The 20078-nt window shown below is 35.1% G+C and overlaps 1 protein-coding gene across 1 annotated transcript; it reads right to left on the reverse strand.

The window, feature by feature from the left end:
* Nucleotides 1-3023: 3023 nt before the first annotated feature.
* Nucleotides 3024-6369, reverse strand: STRIT1 (small transmembrane regulator of ion transport 1). The gene is made up of 3 exons (XM_031009539.3): nt 6278-6369; nt 3599-3697; nt 3024-3509 (listed from the first exon to the last, which is right to left on the reverse strand). The coding sequence occupies exons 1-2, from the start codon at nt 6288-6290 to the stop codon at nt 3603-3605; spliced, it is 108 nt and encodes a 35-aa protein (XP_030865399.1). The 5' UTR covers nt 6291-6369; the 3' UTR covers nt 3024-3509; nt 3599-3602.
* Between the last annotated feature and the right edge of the window lie 13709 nt (nt 6370-20078).

Consider the following 20078-nt stretch of genomic DNA (forward strand, 5'->3'; position numbering starts at 1 on the left):
CAGCGTCACCTGAAAACTTGTTAGAAATTAAATTCGCAGCTCCCACCCCAGATCTGAATCAGAAACTCTGAGAATGATGTCCAGCTATCTGTGCTTTAACAAGTTCTCCAGAGGATACTGATGTGCACTAAAGTCTGAGCACCACTTCTCTAAAACAATGGTTCTTAAATTTTAGTGTGCCCAAGGATCCCTGGAGGAATTTGTTAAAATGCAGATTTCTGGACCCAGTGCACACCTGCTGAATCAGACTCTCCCAGGGTGAGGTTCAGGAACAGCACTGTGTTTTATTTTGTGTAATTTTGCTCACTTGTATTAATTACAGTTTGCAACACAGAGTCACCGGGAGGAAAAAGGAAACTTCTTATAAAAATGTTTAAATATTCACAAAAGTAGAATAAAGAGTATAATAAATCCTTATGAGATCACCATTCATCTTAAGCAAATGTCAACATTTTGCCTGTCTTATTTAATGTTCCCCACTTCATTTTTTAGCTTTTTTTATAGTTTTTATGTAGTTTTAGTTTTATAATTTAGTTTTATAGTTTTAGTTTTTCTATAGGAATATTTTAAGATAATATTTTAAGGTAAAGATATCCTAATATCTAACCAGCAATTATTTCAGTATTGTCTCTAACAGGTAAGAGTCTTTTCTATTGCCAAGTCATTATTATAGTGTCTTAGTCCATTTTGTGTTGCTAAAAGAAATACCTGAGGCTGGGTGATCTATAAAGAAAAGAGGTTTAATAAGCTCATTCCACAGGCTGTATAAGAAGCATGGTGTTGACATCTTGCTCAGCTTATGGTGAGGCTTTTGTGCTGAGTCAAAATATGGCAGAGGTCAACAGGTAAGTGGCCAAGTGTGAAGAGGGGCCAAGCCCAAGGGGCATTCTCGCTTCATAACAACCCACTTTCTAAGGAGCCATCCTAGTCTCTAGGGAGTGAGAACTCTCTCATTACCAAAAGAAAGGCACCAAGCCTTTAGGAGGGATCCATTCCTATGACCCAAACATCTGCCACTAGGCCCCGCCTCCCAAAATTGCCACTCTGGGAATTAAATTTCAATATGAGGTTTGGTGGAGAAAAACAAACCATATTCAAATCCTAACATGTAATGTTTAGAATAAATAACAATTCCTTAATATCTTTATCACAGACATGCAAAAATGTGTCTTTTGTAGTTGATTCATATATTGCATTTGTTGGCTATCCTTTTAAGTCTCTTTTATTCTGTAATAGTTTCTCCTTTCCCACTTCACTTTTTTTTTTTTTTTTTGAGATGGAGTCTCACTCTGTCACCAGACTGGAGTGCAGTGGTGTGATCTCAGCTCACTGCAACCTCCAGCTCCTTGGTTCAAGCAATTCTCCTGCCTCAGCCTCCTGAGTAGCTGGGATTACAGGCATGTGCCACCACGCCCAATTGATTTTTGTGTTTTTAGAAGAGATGGGGTTTCACCATGTTGGTCAGGATGGTCTCAATCTCCCGACCTTGTGATCCGCCCGCCTCGGCCTCCCAAAGTGCTGAGATTACAGGTGTGAGCCACTGCGCCGGCCCCCACCTCACTTCTTAATGTTAGCTATTTGTTGGAAAAACCGGATCATGTATCCTTTATAATTTTCCACACTTTGGACTTGGCAGAATATATCCTCATGATTTTGTTTAAAGTAGCCTTGTAGATTGATCCAGAAACTTGTTCTGCTTCAGGTTCACTTGTTTTGGCAAGAATACTTCATAGGTGGTACTCTGTACTTTCTACCATATCCTATCAGGAGGAACACAATGTTGAGTTGCAATAGTTTTGGTGATGTTAAATTGATCAGTGGGTGCAGGTATAATCAGACTAATCCATTCAGTATGAAATTGCAAATTACATTGTACATTTTCTGTCCCAGACTAGGGCAGGGATCCCTGCCTCCTTTGAGTGGAGACTGGACTTACAGACTGGGCTCCTTCCTCCCAGGCTTTTCCAGTGGACAGAGTTTGAATAGACTTTTTGTTTTAGAAGAAAAAGAATTAGTTTATACTGATATTTGCAATTCAGATTTAATATCACCAATTATTTACTTGAATTTATGCTGATGATATGAATTCAAACCAACCATATCAATATTACCATGAACAAAAAGACTACTGAATGTGGTTAAGATTTTTATCCCATAAGAGATGTACAGTCAAATATACTGTTATAAAGATGCATGAAAGATGTCTTTTCTCTGTGTGGTTATGCCACAACTTGATATACTCTCATATTTGCTTTAGTTTGTTTTCAATTTTGATAAATTATTTTTTCTTTTTAACTTATAAAATAGTTATATGATTCCAAAAATAAGAACTGTAAAACAAGGCATGTTCAGAGATATCTAGCCTCCATTTGTTTCTCCTCAGTTTCAATATTCTAATTTCAACAAATACATGTACACATTGGTATAGCCCCTTCTTCTCTCATATAAAAGGTAGCATACATTGTCCTATACCTGGCTTCTTCACTTAACACTTTTGTCCTGGAGATCTCTTCTTATCAGTATCTAAAAATCCTTTTCATTCCTTTTTACAACTGCATAAGTACTACATTATGTAGACATACCACAGTTTATTCAGTTAATCCCCTATTAATAGATATTTGGCTTATTTCCAGGTTTTTGCTAAACAAATTATGCCAGAATAGATAGCCTTGTATATGAGCCATTTTGTATTTTTGCTCATGTACCTGTGGAAATTGCCATATTCCTAGAAGAGGGATAGCTGAGTCAAAAATTAAATATATATGTAGTTTTGATAGATATGTACTGCCAAACATCCCGCAAAATGTACCATTTTGAATTCCCAAAGACAATGTATGAGAATGCCTAATTGCACACAGTCTTACCAACACATATGTTGTCAAACATCTTTATTTTTTTCCCATCTGATAAGTGAGCAATGATTCCTCAGTGTAGTTTTAATTACATTTCTCTTTTTGTGAACAAGAGGTTAAGTAAGTGTACTTTTACATTATATGTTCTCTGAGTTGTCTGTTTATCTCTAGCCCATTTTCTTTCTTTCTTTTTTTTTTTTTTTTTTTTTTTTTTTTTTTTTTTTTTTTTTTGTAGAGATTGGGTCTCTCTCTGTCACCTAGGCAGGTCTCCAATTTCTGGGCTCAAAGGATCCTTACAAAGTGCTGGGATTACAGGCATGAGCCACCGTGCACAGCCTCAGCCAACTTTCTCTATAGTTTTTTCCAGAGGGCAGGGGGGATAATTTTTTGCAATGTGATTAAATTTATCAAACTTTTTTTAATGACATGCATTTTTCGTCACAGCTAAACATTTTTCTCACTCAGAATATAGAGAAATTCACTCATAATTTCTTATTGTCCTGAAGAAATTCTTATGCATACCAAAGTGCCAGTTTATGATCCAAGTTTGTAAAGTGATGTCAAACATTGCATTGTTTAACATGAGACATTTAATAATCAGTCATGTTCATAGTTTTCTTAATTCTTCTAAGTGATGTCAATCTGATATCTTCTTGCCTGAAAGACAAAACATTCCATTAGTAAAATAGAAAAGATTGTTTCTGGAGTAATTTAGACTATAAATATTCAATTATTAAAACCCTTACCTTTCTAAGAGAAGACAACATAAATCATTATGATGCAGCCCACAATCCAGCCAATCAGGAGAAGAATAGGAACCAGCAGGTGTGAAAATGTAGACCCCGCTTTAAAATAAACCATAGAAAACAGATTATATTGGTCATTTTAGTATTAAATTTTCTGTGTCAAGAGAATAAAAGGAATTTGGTAACATTAAGAAAAAAGCATACACTCTCTAGTTATACCCATACATAATTATTTTTTCTTTTCCACAGAGAATACATGAGACTGTCATAAACTCTGGGTATTTTGAATCAAACCATGGGTCTTTTACTGTTATGTGACCTTTGGCAATTCTGGGCTTGAACTTTCCTACTGGTAAAATATGAATAATGAAACTTGTGCTCTCTACCTCCTGGAATAGTTTTGAACGTCAAATGACATAACATATGTGCAAAGCTTTGTAAACTCTAACCACCATGTGTGTTTAGTGTATACAGAACACATTCATGCATTTGTGCAATAACATATACAGCAGCTATTTATATAAAAAACAATCTAATACAACTCTGAGGCAATTCCCACTAAAGTAAATAATTATAACACAAGGAAAGGTATTGAGAACTGTCCTTGGCCTCAATAGCTGAATGTAATTTTAAATATCACAGGGAAAAGGAAAGTATCATACATTATGTAACCGTTCTTGACTACAGAAAAGAATTTCTATTGTTTAAAAATTGTTCAGTATAACAACCAGCACTGAACCTGAATCAATGGGCAGTAATAATCCAACACACACATAAATGGCATTTGTTATATATGATTCCTTCTGTGCCTCCTATTTGTACTCTTACCTGTAAAAAGCAATTTATACAAGTATCTTTTTTAAAGTATGCACTGCATGTAACTCTTGTTCTTTCAAGCAAACATATACATGCATACACACAGATATCCACACCTACATCACACAAAAAGATTTAGAAAGAGCACATAAAAACATTCTATGGAATTAATGTCCCTGTGTTAAGGACTCAGATATATTCTTAACTGCAAAGCACAATTAGATCTTATGCCATTAGTTAAAAGAGAGAATGCATATTCTTAGCAATTATACTCCTATTACAATTTCCATCACTTTAAAATGTGAAATTTTTAAAAATGCTATTAAAATAAAATCATCAGGAGATGAGACACATTTAAAATTAGAAGACACTTTTATAAAAGCAAACTTTCTGAAGTTGAAATAAATTTTAATACTTTAAATCAATTTTTCCAAGAATGCTAGAGTCTCTCTTAACTGACAAAATTCAACATGCTTTTCTTGTTTCTCCATCTCACTGTGACCTTGTATAAGGCATTAAGCACTAAATGGAAAACTCTTCTCTTTACTTAACATGTGGTATTGCTTAAGGATAAAGCAAACGACATGAGTTGCCCTTTACTCTCATTTGGACGAAAGCCTTTTTATGAATTAAGGTACCACTACAATGGAAGTACATAGCAGTAATTTTTTTGAACTGTCTATGTATGTGGCTTTATATTTTTCCCAATTTCAAAGAATTTGAAAATTAATATTAACCCTTTAATTGTGCATTTATATTTTATACATGCATATTTTAATAAAATTTACATATCACAAAGCCCTAAAAGTATCTCATTATTTACTTTCCTTGTAAAATAGTACCAGTAGCACTAACTGTGCATTTTAACACCCAAAGTATACATTCCATTGTTTTTTTAACACTAATATTTTCAACTTTACTAATACCTGTGGAATTGTTTGGAAGTAGAAATACATAAGAGCACAACATACTTTGCATATGTCACTTACGTTACTAGCACAAATAAGAACAAAACATCTCTTTAAACATGAAGTGTAATTCTAAAATGCTTCTCTCTTGTCCAGTTCTGAGCATATCAAAGTAGTTACAGCTGGAAGTGTTCTTGAGGACACTGTGCTCTGGAAAAGACTGTCCAGGTTAAACACCTGGTGCCACCACTCTTTAGCGATCATGAACAAGTTACTAAACTGCTGTGTCTCCATTTTCTTATCTATAAAATGGGGATGATGATGATATGCATATTTCACAAGGTCATTGTCAAGATTCAAAGCAAAAATTCCTGTAAATATTTAAAAACCATTTCTTAGATACAGTATATATTCAACCTTTTGACAAATTGGAATCAATTATTTTATATAACTATAAAATATAAATACAAAAAAAGTTTAAAAACCAGAAAAAAGTTAGACGTGGAACAAAAATTTTAGGTGTGGAATAGATGCCTGAGCCCAATATTCTCATTTTACTGTCAGAAAACAGACTCAGAGAGGTATAGGGACTTCTGCAAACTCACATAGCCATTTACTAGCAGGTCTGACACAGAACTTAACTGTCTTCAATTCTGGCTCAGAATTGAAATCAGGAGAACTGATTTCTAACTCACCTTTCAAAATAAGTATTAACAAAATTAAGCTCTCTTCCTTTGTTGATCATTTTAAAATTATTCATAACCTATAGACCTGATCCATAAATTACATAATTAATGCATTTTTGCAGCCACACTAACATATATGGTTAATGGTCATTTAGCATAGATATCACATTTTTTAGAGTGACTGGGAAACACCAAGAAACATAAATGAACCAAAGTCAAGAAGCCTTTTTTTTTTTTTTGCCAAGAGAATCCTATGCCTTAAATCTTACCTTTTTCAGCCATTATTCCTGTTGGTGGGTGGCTAGGTCAGGCCACGCTTACCTCTTTCTTTTGTTATCCAGCGTCTCTTTGAACTTTAAATAGAGAGAAATCTGAAGAGTGCGGCAGCTGCCCGTCTCCTGGCTGCCAATTGTCTGCAGAGTGATGTAAGTCATGGGAAAGCAGAACTCCTCTGGCTCTTCTTTATTCTATTATTATGGAGGAAACAAGGGGCTACGTGACCTAAACAATTAGGTAAGCTGAATTATCCTAATGCAGACATTCTCAGGTTTTTAATTTGCACCATGCCTTTAGGTAACATGAAGAAAATGTTCTATAAAGAAGGTGTACAGAGGAAAAACAACATTCCACCTATGCAAGTGCTATCAAGGAGAAGGGTGATATATTAGAAAGAAAGGATTTTGATGTTGGAGAGACTTGGGTTCAAATTCCAGCTCTTTCTATAATGAAAGCCAAGTTGCTTAACCTGGGAATCAGCTTCTTTAGTTTTAAAATGAGGATAATAATACCTACTCATGGGAGTCGCATAAAGATGAAATAAGTCTGTATGAAATGTAGACAGTTCTTTATTACTTTACAGGTGGAAAACATAAAATGAAATGGTGCCCCTTTCTTTGAACTATTCTAAAACAAAAAATGTTAATATAAATGTACTAGAAACTAAAACAATACAGACGTCGCCTAGAATTTTTAGGAAGCAGTCATAAGCTTGTTGTTTTTATTAGCAATGTATAAAAATAGGACATTTCATTTTTCAAAGTCCAAACTGGTTTATGTAACTGACCTAGACTATTCTCTATATTCTCATTGGAATAACTTTAAATTGGGGATCTGGCTGGAAAAGTTTTGCAGAGTGACCCTGTGAGCATCTTCCCAAAAAAATTTGACATAAGATTAAGACCTGTAAAGGCAGGTCTGGCCTGATCAAATTTATCTCCACAGAGTTCCAAGAGTGATATTGCCTTGCAAATGACCATGTTCCATCACTGCTCAAAAATCCACCAATAGTTCTTCATCTCCTAGACAATAAAAATCCCAACTCCTTGTTTAGACACCTAAAAACCCTTATTTCTCTACTCTTCCATTTGCAGTGATAACTTCAGTGACACTGAACTCCTTGCTATTATATGAATTCAGAATCCTCCCACTCTCACAGGCAAGAAGAACATTTGACTTTCTACCTCAAATAATGTACCTATAGATTAGAGTGTGCAGCCAAGAATCTGGCACATTTATATCATTTATGTCAAGTTGTCATCTCTCTCCTCAGTCTCTCTCTCAATATATTATTTAATATTGAAAAAATGTCTGGCTATGTCAGGTAAGCAGAAAAACTACGTATTGTTTATGCAACAAAATCCCTTGCTTACCTGGCAAAGTTGGGTATTTTTTTCAATATTAAATAATAATACATTAAACAAAGGTTAACTGAGGCCAAAAGAGAGAGAAGAAATAAAAATGTTATTGATCTCATTTAAATATAAAAAATGTTAATTCAGTAAGTTCAAATGAAAACTAATTATCTTAAGGAAAAAAATGATATTCAAAACAAACAGTGTGGTACCCACAAAGAGCACAAACATACATAATAAAATAAAATAATTTGCCTAAAACATATGAAAAGGTTTCTACATTTTAAATACTCATTTCCATTTCAATTATATTAAGCTTTCTTCTTGACATGAAATTGACTATTATTAACATTATTGCTGTCAATTTGGAGTTTGAGGAGGGATTAGTTTATAATTCATCATTTATTTTCCTTACTTTTCTATAGGAAGAAGAGAAAAAACTAACTTAATCAACATGAATTTCTCAGACTTCAGAAAAGAATTCAACCTAGAATCTCATTTCCTTGGTTATATCATCAGTAAATTTTTTAAAAAATAGAAGTTTTATAATATTTAATCAGGAAAGGATGTTTTATTCATTAATAGACTGGTTTCACTTTGAGCTCATAAACCCAAGGGCCTATATTTGACCGTTTTCTAATCTTTCTCTTAGGACATACTAATTAGGAACATTTTCTACTTTTTTACTTTATATACTGTCTTAAACATTTAGCTCTCAAATCCCTTATTCTCAAGGTGACATTAGATTCTTCAGAGATATGTGAGCCGAAAAATTTAAATATTTGGTTTTTCTTTAAAATATTTAAGAATTCTTCACTTTTCAAATATTTTTCACTACCAGTGTCTGGAATTATAGTATATAGACCTGACCATGGTGGATGCTCATGGATCTTTGCTTCATGGCTGGCTGACTGGGTAGGTGGATGTAATAAGTGAAGCATAAGGTAGCTTAGTTTGCACTCTAAACAAAGGTTTACTTATGGCAATACCTAAAAGAGTAATAAGAAATAAAATGATCTTAACTATACTCTAGCCTTATAATATATGCATATATAGATAATACAGTGTATTTAACTACCAGTAACATTAGAATAATCTATAAATAAGAATATAAACAAATAAAAGAAAGTGACATCTGCAAAAACAGAGGAGTGGGGGACTCCAAAATATCCTTCCTTCATAAGAGCACCAAGAAAGCCATCTAAAATTTTTGAATCAATTTTTAAGAATTGTAGAAATTAACCAAGGACTTATAGCAACTGGGGGAGCTGGAATCTTGGTAAGAACAGCAAGAGTTTTGTGATGTTTTAATTTGGCCTATTCTCATCTCCCCCATCTCCAGCTTTGTAGTAGCCTTAAACAATATCCCAAAACCTCAGTGAAAACTAGCAGACTAGCAGCCACCAGAGGAGACAGAGTGGAACAGAACTCTTTCAAAGTCTCAGTTTCAGAGAACAGTAATTATTTAAACTGTCTGGTGGTTCTCCCACAGACCTCACCTGCAAGGCTGTCTTTATTTGATCAGACTCAGAACTTACACAGTGTGAAAAGTACCCACTCCCAGGGCATTTGTTGAAAACAATTAGAGGCAACTGTTTAACATCACAGCTGCCTAGGTAACAGAGTGAACAATAGGCTAACTAAAAAGCTTAAAAGGAGAATCTAGGGAATGAGATGTCAATAGGGGTTTGAAAAGTTTCACATATCCTTAAGAATCTAGAAGGCTACATGCATATGTTCAGCTATGGGCATGACCTCATGGCTGTGGGTATGCTTAGGAAAGACCTGAAAAGGCCCTAAGCTTTCACCTCTGGCTAACCTTGAGGCTCAAAATGGAAAGCAAAGGGTAAGGCAGTTGTCAACTGCCTGGCTGAGCGTAAAGACATACCTCAACACATACACAGAGCCCATCATTAAAGTCTGGGAGGCATACTAGTTATAGGCATTTAAAGAAATCATTGTCCAATCATTAGTTGATAACTAATCTAATTGAGCAAAAATTTTAGTGGTCACATACAACAAAGAATGCAAATTGTAAACAATCAGTTCAGAATAATAACAACGAACAGCAACGACAACAAACTCTTGGGAGGAGGTAGAATCTGATTTAAGAGTTGACATTCTTTAAAACTACTAACTTTCAACAAAAAAAAAGTTATGAGATATGCAAAGGAACAAAAATGTATGCCCATACAAAGGGATAAAAAAAACTATCAAAAATAACTATTTCTGAGAAAGTCTATAAATTAGACTGACTAACAAAGACTTTATGTCAGCTATTTTAAGTATTTTCAAATAACTAAAAAAAAGCAAAAGAATGCCATCTCAGCAAAGACAATATCAGTAGCCAGATAAATACTATTTTTAAAACAGCAAACAAATTCTGAAGTTGAAAGGTGCAATGACTGAAATGAAAATTTTACTAGAGGCTCAACAGCAGATTGAGCAGGCAGATGAAAGAATCAGTTAATTTGAAGGCGGTTTGATTGAGATTATCCTGTACAAGAAACAAGAAGAAAAAATAATAATGAATATGGCCTTAGAGATCTGTGGGACACCATCAAGCATATCAACATATGCATAATTAGAGTCCTAAAAGAAGAAGAGAAAGGGCAGAAAAAATATTTGAATAAATCATGGCCAAAAGCTTCCCAAATTTGTGAAAAATGTTAACGTACATATTCAAGAAGCTCAATTAATTCTAGGTAGAATAAACCCAAAGAGACCAATACCTAGACACAAAATAACTGTCAAGAACCAAAACAGGTTGGGTGCAGTGGCTCATGCCTATAATCCTAGCACTTTGGGAGGTGGAGGCAGGTAGATCACTTGATGTCAGGAGTTGAGACCAGCCTTGTCAACACGGTGAAATCCCATCTCTACTAAAAATACAAAAATGAGCCAGGTGTGGTGGTACACACCTGTAATCCCAGCTACTCAGGAAGCTGAGGCACAAAAATCACTTGAACCTGGGAGGTGGTCATTGCAGTGAGCCAAGATCACGCCACTGCACTCCAGCCTGGGCAACAGAGTGAGACTCTATCAAAAAAAAAAAAAAAAAAAAAAAAAGAAAGAAAGAAAAGAAACAAACACAAAGAGAAAATCTTGAAAGCATCAAAAGAGAAATAACTAACTCACTATATGCAAGGGATACTCAATAAGATTAACAGCTGATTTCTCAATAAAAGACATGAAGCTCAGAAGGCAGTGTTATGACATTCAAAGAAAAAATATTGTCAGCCAAAAATTCTATAACAAGCAAGACAATCTTCAAAAAGTAAATAAAAAAATTATGACATTCTCAGTTAAGCAAAAACTGAGATAATTTGTTGCTAGCAAAGCTACCCTGCAAGAAATACTAAAAGGAGTCCCTTCAGAATTAAATAAGAGGACACTAGACAGTAACTCAAATCCACATGAAAAAATAAAGAACATCTCTATAGGTAATTACATAGAAAAATATGATACATGTATTTTTTGTTTGTAACTCTTTTTTCCTCCTAATTTAAAAGTCAACTGCAATAATTATAAATCTGTATTGGTGACACTGAATATATAATAATGTAATTTAAATTAAAATGACACCACACAAAAGGGAATGGAGCGCTATAAAAGCAAAGATGTTGTGAACTACTAAAACTAAGTTGGTATTAATCAAAACCAGATGGTTATAAATTAAAATAATCACTGTAATCCCTAGGGCAACCACCAAGAAAATAACTCCAAAAAAAAGACAGCAGAAGAAATTACAAAATAATTAAAATGATATACTAGAAAATATTGATTAACACAAAACAAGACAGTAATGAAGAAATAAAGAAACAAAAAGATGGCATACGTGAAACAAATAGTAATTGTAAATCCTACTTTATAAATAGTTAAATTTAAATGGATTAACCACTCCAAATACAAGATAAGAATGGCAGAATGGATTTTTAAAAGTGATTCAACTATAAGCTATCTGTAAGAGACAGTTTAGATTCAAAGACACAAATAGGTTGAGAGCAAAAAGATGTAAAAATACATGTCATGCAAATTATAATCAAAAGAGACCTGGAGTAACCATATTAATATTAGATGGAATTGATTTTTTTTTCTTTGAGACAGAGTCTCACTCTGTTGCCCAGGCTGGAGTGCAGTGGCGCGATCTCGGCTCACTGCAAGCTCTGCCTCTCTGGTTCACACCAATCTCCTGCCTCAGCATCCCAAGTAGCTGGGACTACAGGCACCTGCCACCATGCCTGGTTAATTTTTTTTTTTTTTTTTTGTATTTTTAGTAGAGATGGGGTTTTACTGTGTTAGCCAGGATGGTCTTGATCTCCTGACCTCGTGATCCACCCACCTCAGCCTTCCAAAGTTCTGGGATTACAGGCATGAGCCACCACGCCCAGCCTAGATGGAATAGATTTTAAGAAAAAAATGTACTGGAAACAAAGAAATATATTTTCTAATGATAAAATAATCGATTATAAACATATACGTACCTAAAAACAGAGCCCCAAAATACATGAAGACTGACAAAATTGAAGCAAAGAGGCAATTCAACAATAATGGTTGAATGAATACACTGCTTATAATAATGGACAGAAAAACTAGACAGACTATCAGCAATAGGGAACTTGAACAACACTATAAGCCAACTGGACCTAATACGCATTTATTGAATACAATAATAAACAGTAACACAATACACATTATTTAGAAGAAAATTTGACAAATTCACAATTATATGAAAATTAAACAACATTCTCATCAAAAAGGGGAACGAGGGATGAGCCAGAGCAAGGTTTGTGTTTATGATGGATCTAACTAGTGTAGTTTTGACAGGTTGGATGAAACTTTTCCATATTATCAACTTTTGTTGACTAAGTTGTGTGAAGGAATTTGTGTTCAAAGTCCCATAGGATTCAGCAAATTGCAGTAGAATGTATTGAGAAATGTAGTAGTCCATTCTCATATTGCTATAAAAAGCTACCTGAGACTGGGTAATTTATGAAGAAAAGAGGTTTATTCAACTAACAGTTCTGCAGGCTGTATTGGAATCATAGCTGAGGAGGCCTCAGGAAACTTACAATCATGATGGAAGGTGAAGGAGAAGCAGACACATCTTCACATGTTGGAGTAGGAAAGAGGGAGCAAAGGGAGAAGTGCTGTACACTTTTAAATAACATAACTCACAAGAACAGCAACAGGGAAGTCTAGTCCCATGATCCAGTCACCTCTCACCAAGCCCCTCCTCCAACACTGAGGATTACAATTCAACATGAGATTTGGGTAGGGACACAGAGCCAAGTCATACCAAGCAAGGTTTATTTGGTCTGAGATGTCCAAATATAAAATGTATTGGGATTAATGAATAAGAGACAACAAAATATCACAGACTATGGCCAGACACAGTGTCTCACACCTGTAATCCCAGAATTTTGGGAGCCTGAGGTGGGTGGATCACTTAAGCTGAGGAGTTTGAGACCAGCCTGGGCAACATGGCAAAACCCCATCTCTGCAAAAAATTTAAAAATTAACTGGGCGTGGTGGTGTGCACACCTGTAGTCCCAGCCATGGGGAGGCTAAGGTGGTGGGATCACCTGTGATCGGGGGGTCGACCAGCCTGGGCAACAGAGTGAAACCCTGTCTCAAAAAAAAAAAAGAAAAAAAAAAGAAAGTCACAGACTACCTGATCTTCCTCCCTGGAGACTCCTCTTTGCATTTCAGAGCAAAAAAGTGTGGCTCAAAACAAAAGGCAGCACTATATTGTGGCAGGAACAGGGACTTAGGATCAAGTTTGAATGTCAGGTCTGATAATAGCTGTATGAACTTAAGTGGTCACACAAGCTGAGTCTATTTCTTCATTTGGAAAATGATAAGCATAGCATACAGAATTAGAGATAAACATATACAAAATTCTCAGCACCAGCCTAACTAACACGAAGTAGGTTCCCAATGCATGGTAGTTGTTATCATTAAGCCATGATAAACAGGGATAAAGAGGAAGGAGAAGCAACATCTACAAAGAACCAGATATCCCCCTCTGCATGCTTCCAAGATCATTTTGAGGGTCATCTAAGAGGGACCATATCTACTGATCATCAGGCCAGGACATAAGGGAGGATGTGGGAGTCCATTTTTCAACTCCCTGCTCATTCCTGAATCTGTTATTGAGCAATTAATGCTGTGTTCAGTTATATAGATTGAAAATTGGAGAGGGTGGTGGAAGGAGGGAGAGCATTAGGAAAAATAGCTAACGGATGCTGGGCTTAATACCTAGGTGACGGGATGGTTTGTGCAGCAAATCAACATGTAACAAACCTGCACATCCTGCACATGTACCCCCGAACTTAAAATAAAAATAAAAGTTGAAGAAAAAAACCCAAAATGATGTTGCTAAAAATTTAAATTTGCATGATCTAATACCTGTATGTGAATTTGCAAAAATGTGAGCCAGAAAAAATACTTACGATAATCATGATATCATATTATTAAGTATTATATATTGTACTACATAAAATTATGACACCAAAAAATTATTTTTACAATTTGTAAGTTTATGTTACTCATTTATCTTGTCTATACCTATTACATTTTGAAATTCACTGAATATTTTTAAAGGAAAAAGCTTTATATTTTAGTATATTTAATGTACTTTTTGTTTTTTTTTAACAAAGAGCCCCATATTTTTATTTTGCACTGAGCCCTGCAAATTTTGTACCAAATCCTGATTCCTTCCATAAGGGAAGGAGAGAGCAGGGTGGTAAGAAGTCTGGGCCATCCACATCCGTTTCTCCCTCGATTCCTTTAACCATAGCATCTCTCTGTCAAATGTAACCCCTGAATGTGCCATGCCATGTATCATATATAACTCTTGAATGCATTATGCCATCATGTATGACATGTAACCCCTGAACACACCATGCCGTGTATGATATATAACCTCTGAACACACCACTAAGTCATGTATGATATGGCATCATATTTTGGGGTCATGGTGCTAAAATGTTTAGAAACCTCCCATCTAGTCCAATCACACACATAGGAGGGAACAAACTAATGCATAGGAAGGTGAGGTGATTTTTCTAACTTCAGAATTTGTCTGAAAACAACCTCCCAGCACCATGCTGCATTCTTGGTATCCATGACTTCAACCTGGTGATATGATATGTTCAGGAGTTGAATCTAACACATAGCATGGTATGTTTGGGGTTATATATGATACACGACATGAGGTGTTCAGGGATTATATACGAAATCCCTTTTTCTGGAACCCAGTTTGAAGATCCCTATTATTACCCTACTTTAAGCATAAAAGTTGAAAATGGTTGGCGAGGGTATGCCCAAAAGTGAGCATTAATTTATCTATTTCTTATTCTAAAAGATATTACCTAATCTTAAAGCCATTTGCAAAGCAGGTAATAAAATATGCTTTCAACCTAAATTTTTCTATTTCCCTAATGTTTTAACGTTGATAAAGACAGACATAAAAATAGAGTGTTGTCTCAGTGTCATTCTTACCATAGTGCTCATGTTCTTCGAGTCTGGTATCAAAAATCTCCTCTAAAGCAGAAACAAAAAGTGTTACTACTTCAGATAGATGTTTATTGACTGAGTTGGATGATTTCATCCTCCAGAGAATCTTTGTGCTTCAGAGAAGTCTTGGCTGTGAAAAAGAATTATTTGCAAAGTCCTGATAGATTCCAACATTCTTAAAAATACAAACTAACTCATTGCTGAGTCATAACAAAGGGTTGAGTACAAGGTCTGTGGAGTCACAGAGACTGAGGTTCAAATCGCTGCTCCACTAGCTAATATTTGTGGGAACAGGTTACTGTCAAAAAAAATTTCTCCAAACTTGGAAGCAAGGGAAAAAAGGTGGGAACAGAGCTTTTCAATATCATATGGGGACAAAGGTCCCCTAGGATTGTCTAGACCTGTAATTAGTTCATCTCATTTTTACTGTTGATTAAAGGTCTCGTACTTAAGGAATTTACTGATTAATTTGCAGGGTTTTGTCCAGTAGAGATGCAAATAATTTCCAACCAATGGAACAGACAATGTAAAATATTAATGCCCTGTTGAACATTAACCAGTTTTACATCTAGCTTAGCAATTTTATCTTAACATTTCTTTGTCAAGCTGCCAATAACTGCCATCACTTCTTAAATGCTCTTTGAACTGATTATGACATCTTACTTGTTCCCTCATTAATTAATTAGTTCAATAAAATATTTGACATATGTCCCTTTTATATTTACCTGAGAGTCATGATTTTATCCTTTTGAAAATTATACCCTAACACGACTTAACTCTCTTTGCCTCTGTTTCTCTACCTGTAAAATGGAAAAGACCTACTTTTTAAGGTTTCTGTGAGAATTAAGAGACAAGATATGTAAGACACTTAGCACAGAATCTGTTCCAAGTAAATGCACATGAGGCCTTAAGCTTTCAATGTAAATCTAAAGAGAGTATTTAAGGCATCTGAAATCGGGATTGGAGTCCAGTTTATCACTGTTCAGCTTCAGCTTCTTTCCTAAACACTCACGTAAACTAGATTTTACAAACTTGCCTGAAACAACTTCTCCTTTTTTTACAATGACATTCTTTAAAATCTTATTTGCTGATTCTTTGCTAATTATATACCTCACACCTCATGGAAATAATGTCCAATGAGAACTACATGTAAGTGGCAGAGTTAGGTGACCTTTGTCACTGGAAGCTTTCCAGTATTTCTCAGGCAGGCATATGGTTTAAAAAGCCCACAATACTGTCAATCAAGTAAATGTAAACCAAAAGACAGAGAAGGTTTTTCTCAGAAACTATGCATCAGCATTTCCATATTCAAATGGTAAAATTATTCAAGATGTTTAAAAGGGTGACATCAAAGATGACATTTTCAACAAAAGATATGCTAAAGAAATAAATCCAGTTGTGAACACATTCTGTCAACTGTTTTCTTTAATGTGTGTCCCTCCCTGAGAGCTCTCAAAACTAGAGAGTCCTCATATATTTGAATTTCTAGTGTTTCCCTTTTGCCACCAAAATATATATACTCTTTCTCACCCCCATTCCCCAAATAAAAGCAGCCTCAAATTTACCTATCAGAGTCCAGGTATACCTTAAAGACTGAGGAAGCCTAGCTAATTCTCTCCACATGCTGACAAAGTTTCTACTGCTTGAAGCTCAGGTGAGTCCCCAGGAACCCCAGTTTTTTGAAACTGTACACGGAATAGCAGAATGACACTTCTCCCAACACCCATTCTGTGCAGTCTTTGAAAAATATAAATCTAGGGTCGAGTAACTAAAAAAACACAGAAGACAAATAGCTAAGTAATACCACTTTATAAACTACTCAGAACTCCTGAATAAACTGTTGTAAAATCTTAAAGTTGTTAGCTATAAAGCAGCAACTTAACAACAAAAAAAAAAGTCAAAGGAACAAAAAAAGTTAACAAACAACTTAACAGAACAAACAACAGCTTAACAAAAAAAAAGTCAAATCACCATGCTTGAAGAACAGAACTGCCCTTGGCCTGCACAACATGTTCTTTGTTACAAGGACTACTTTGTTCTTCCAGCTCTTTGGATGTGTGTGTAGTTCCTGGACCTGTGCTTGCCTCATAGCCAACATGGCCCCTGCTAGTAGGAAAGCAGTGGCCCAACACAGTGCTCTCAGGGACTGGGGTGCCAGAGTTCCTCCTTAGCCTCACGAGTCAGAACATCAGGAGACACCATAGAATCTGGAAGAGTCATTCCAAGGGCAACTCTGTCTACACCCAACCCTTCTCATCTGCATCCTGGTTCCTGAAACTGTTATAATAGGAGACAAAATCTCTCATTCTGTAGATAATGTTATAACTTACAGATCTTCAGTTTTGTCTTTATTGTATACTAAATTTCTCTATATATTAGAGTCTATTTTCCAACATTTTATTATGAAATTTTCAAGCATACAGCAATGTTGAGATAATTTTATATAGTTACATAATTTTTCATATATGCAACCCTCTAGCCATCTTATTTTCTGATTCTTTTATTTGTTTCTAAATGAATTGCAGATAGCAGCATACTTCTCTCCAAATACTTTAGTATACATATCATTAGATTAGACTCCAATAATTTTTTTCGATTTTTTTCTTTCAAGAGAAACTATATACAATGAAATGTACAAACCTTAACTGTACATTCACTGAATTTCACAAAGTGAAATTACATCTTTATAACCCAAACTCCTATCAAGATATAAAACTGCTGGAAACCATCATTCTCAGCAAACTAACACAGGAGCAGAAAACCATACACCACATGTTCTCACTCATAAGTGGGAGGTGAACAATGAGAACACATGGGCACAGGGAGGGGAACATCACACACCGGGGCCTGTAGGGGGGTGAGGGGCAAGAGGAGGAATAGCATTAGGAGAAATACCTAATGTAGAAGACCGGTTGATGGGTGCAGCAAACCACTATGGCATATGTATACCTACATAACAAACCTGCACGTTCTGAACATGTATCCCAGAACCTAAAGTATAATAAAAAATGAAAAAATAAAAGATATGAAAATACCCTAAGAAAAAAGATATAAAACTGAATCTATTTCTTTGGGTTGTCAGCTTTTAAACAATGACCTGTCTTTTCATGCCCTAGTAACAATGTGTTTTAAATATTTCAGCTTTAAAATATGTTTCATAATCTGGGGCCAGGAGCAATGGCTCATCCCTGTAATCCCAACACTTTGGGAACCCTAGGGGGGTGGATCACTTGACGTCAGGAGGTCAAGACCAGCCTGGGCAACATGGCAAAACCCCATCTCTACTAAAAATACAAAAATTAGCCAAGGCTGAGGCTGAGGCAGGAGAATCACTTGAACCTTGGAGGCGGAGGTTGCACTGAGCTGAGATCTTGCTGCTGCGCTCCAGCCTGGGCAACAGAGACAAAAATGAATAAATACAATAATAAAATCTGTATGCCTTGTTCCTTTTACTACTCTTATTTTCATAATGATTTTGGCTATTCTGGCATGTTTAACTTTCCTTTTGAATTTTCAAATCAAGTTATTTAATCCCCATCCCCACCCCTCACAGAAAAGAAGGTGAAGGAGGAGGAAGTGGAGAAGGAAGAAGACTCCTGTTATTAATTCTAACTGACTTGCATGAAGTATAGAGATTAATTTAGGAATGAGTAAAATGTTGTGATATTCAGTCTACCTTTCCAAGAACCGGAAATGCCTTGCCATTTAGTCAAGCCTTCTTTGACGTCCCTCAATCATGTGTCAGAACTTCCTTCATAAAACTCTTGCACATTTCTTATCAAGTTTATTCTCTTTTAAAATTGTTTTTGGTGGTTATTATGTTTTTCGCATCATACTTTTTAAAATGTTTTAAATTATATTTTAAATTTTTGTGGGTACGTGGTAGGTATATATGCCATCATACTTTTTTATATGGATTCTGTATACAGATAACAAATTTGATTATGGTCATTAGGAATTTTTCAGTTGATTCTCTTGGGTTTTGATATATACAATCGTTATCTACAAACAATAATTTTATCGCATCCTTTCCAATTTCCATATCTCTTTTTTTCCTTTTTTATCATAGCATCAGCTTGTACTGATAGATGAATGCTTTCATTAGGGAGGCAGTAGTGCTTTTAACAACTTTTATCTATCTCCTTATAGTCAATGATCTCTAAATATACTAAATGACCTTCCTCTTCTGAGATGGTTTTATCAATTTACCTTTTTCTAATATTATTCCACTTCACTTCAGTTTAGTTGAACAGAGTCAATTATTCCCATTTCCTCTGTATTTGTGGTAATTTTTCTATTCTCGTTTCTTATTTTGTGTAATTGTGCTTTGCTTGTTTTAACTAGTTTTTCTTTCCCCTGTTTTTATTTTTATTTTTATTTCAATAGGTTTTTGGGGAGCAGGCGGTGTTTGGTTACATGGATAAGCTCTTTAGTGGTGATTCCCGAGTTTTTCATACACTGTACCCAATGTGTAGTCTTTTATCCCTTGCCACCCCCACTTTTTCCCCCAAGTCCCCAAAGTCCAACGTATCATTCTTATGCTCTTGAGTCCTCATAGCTTAGCTTCTACATAGGAGTGAGAACGCACAATGTTTGGTTTTCCATTCCTGAGTTACTTCACTTAGAATAATAGTCTCTAATTCCATCCAGGTTGCTGCAAATGCCATTATTTCATTCCTTTTTATGGCTGAGTAGTATTTCATGGTGTATATATTATATATATATACACACACACACACACATATACACATACATATATATGTATATACGTATATATACGTATGTATATACAACACATGTGTGTATATATACATGTATATGCATACATATGTACATATGTGTGTATACGTATGTATATATAATACATGTGCATATATACATGTATATGCATACATATGTATATATAATACATGTGCAT

Source organism: Gorilla gorilla, chromosome 2 (assembly GCF_029281585.2).
Source record: "Gorilla gorilla gorilla isolate KB3781 chromosome 2, NHGRI_mGorGor1-v2.1_pri, whole genome shotgun sequence".
Classification (NCBI taxonomy): domain Eukaryota; kingdom Metazoa; phylum Chordata; class Mammalia; order Primates; family Hominidae; genus Gorilla; species Gorilla gorilla.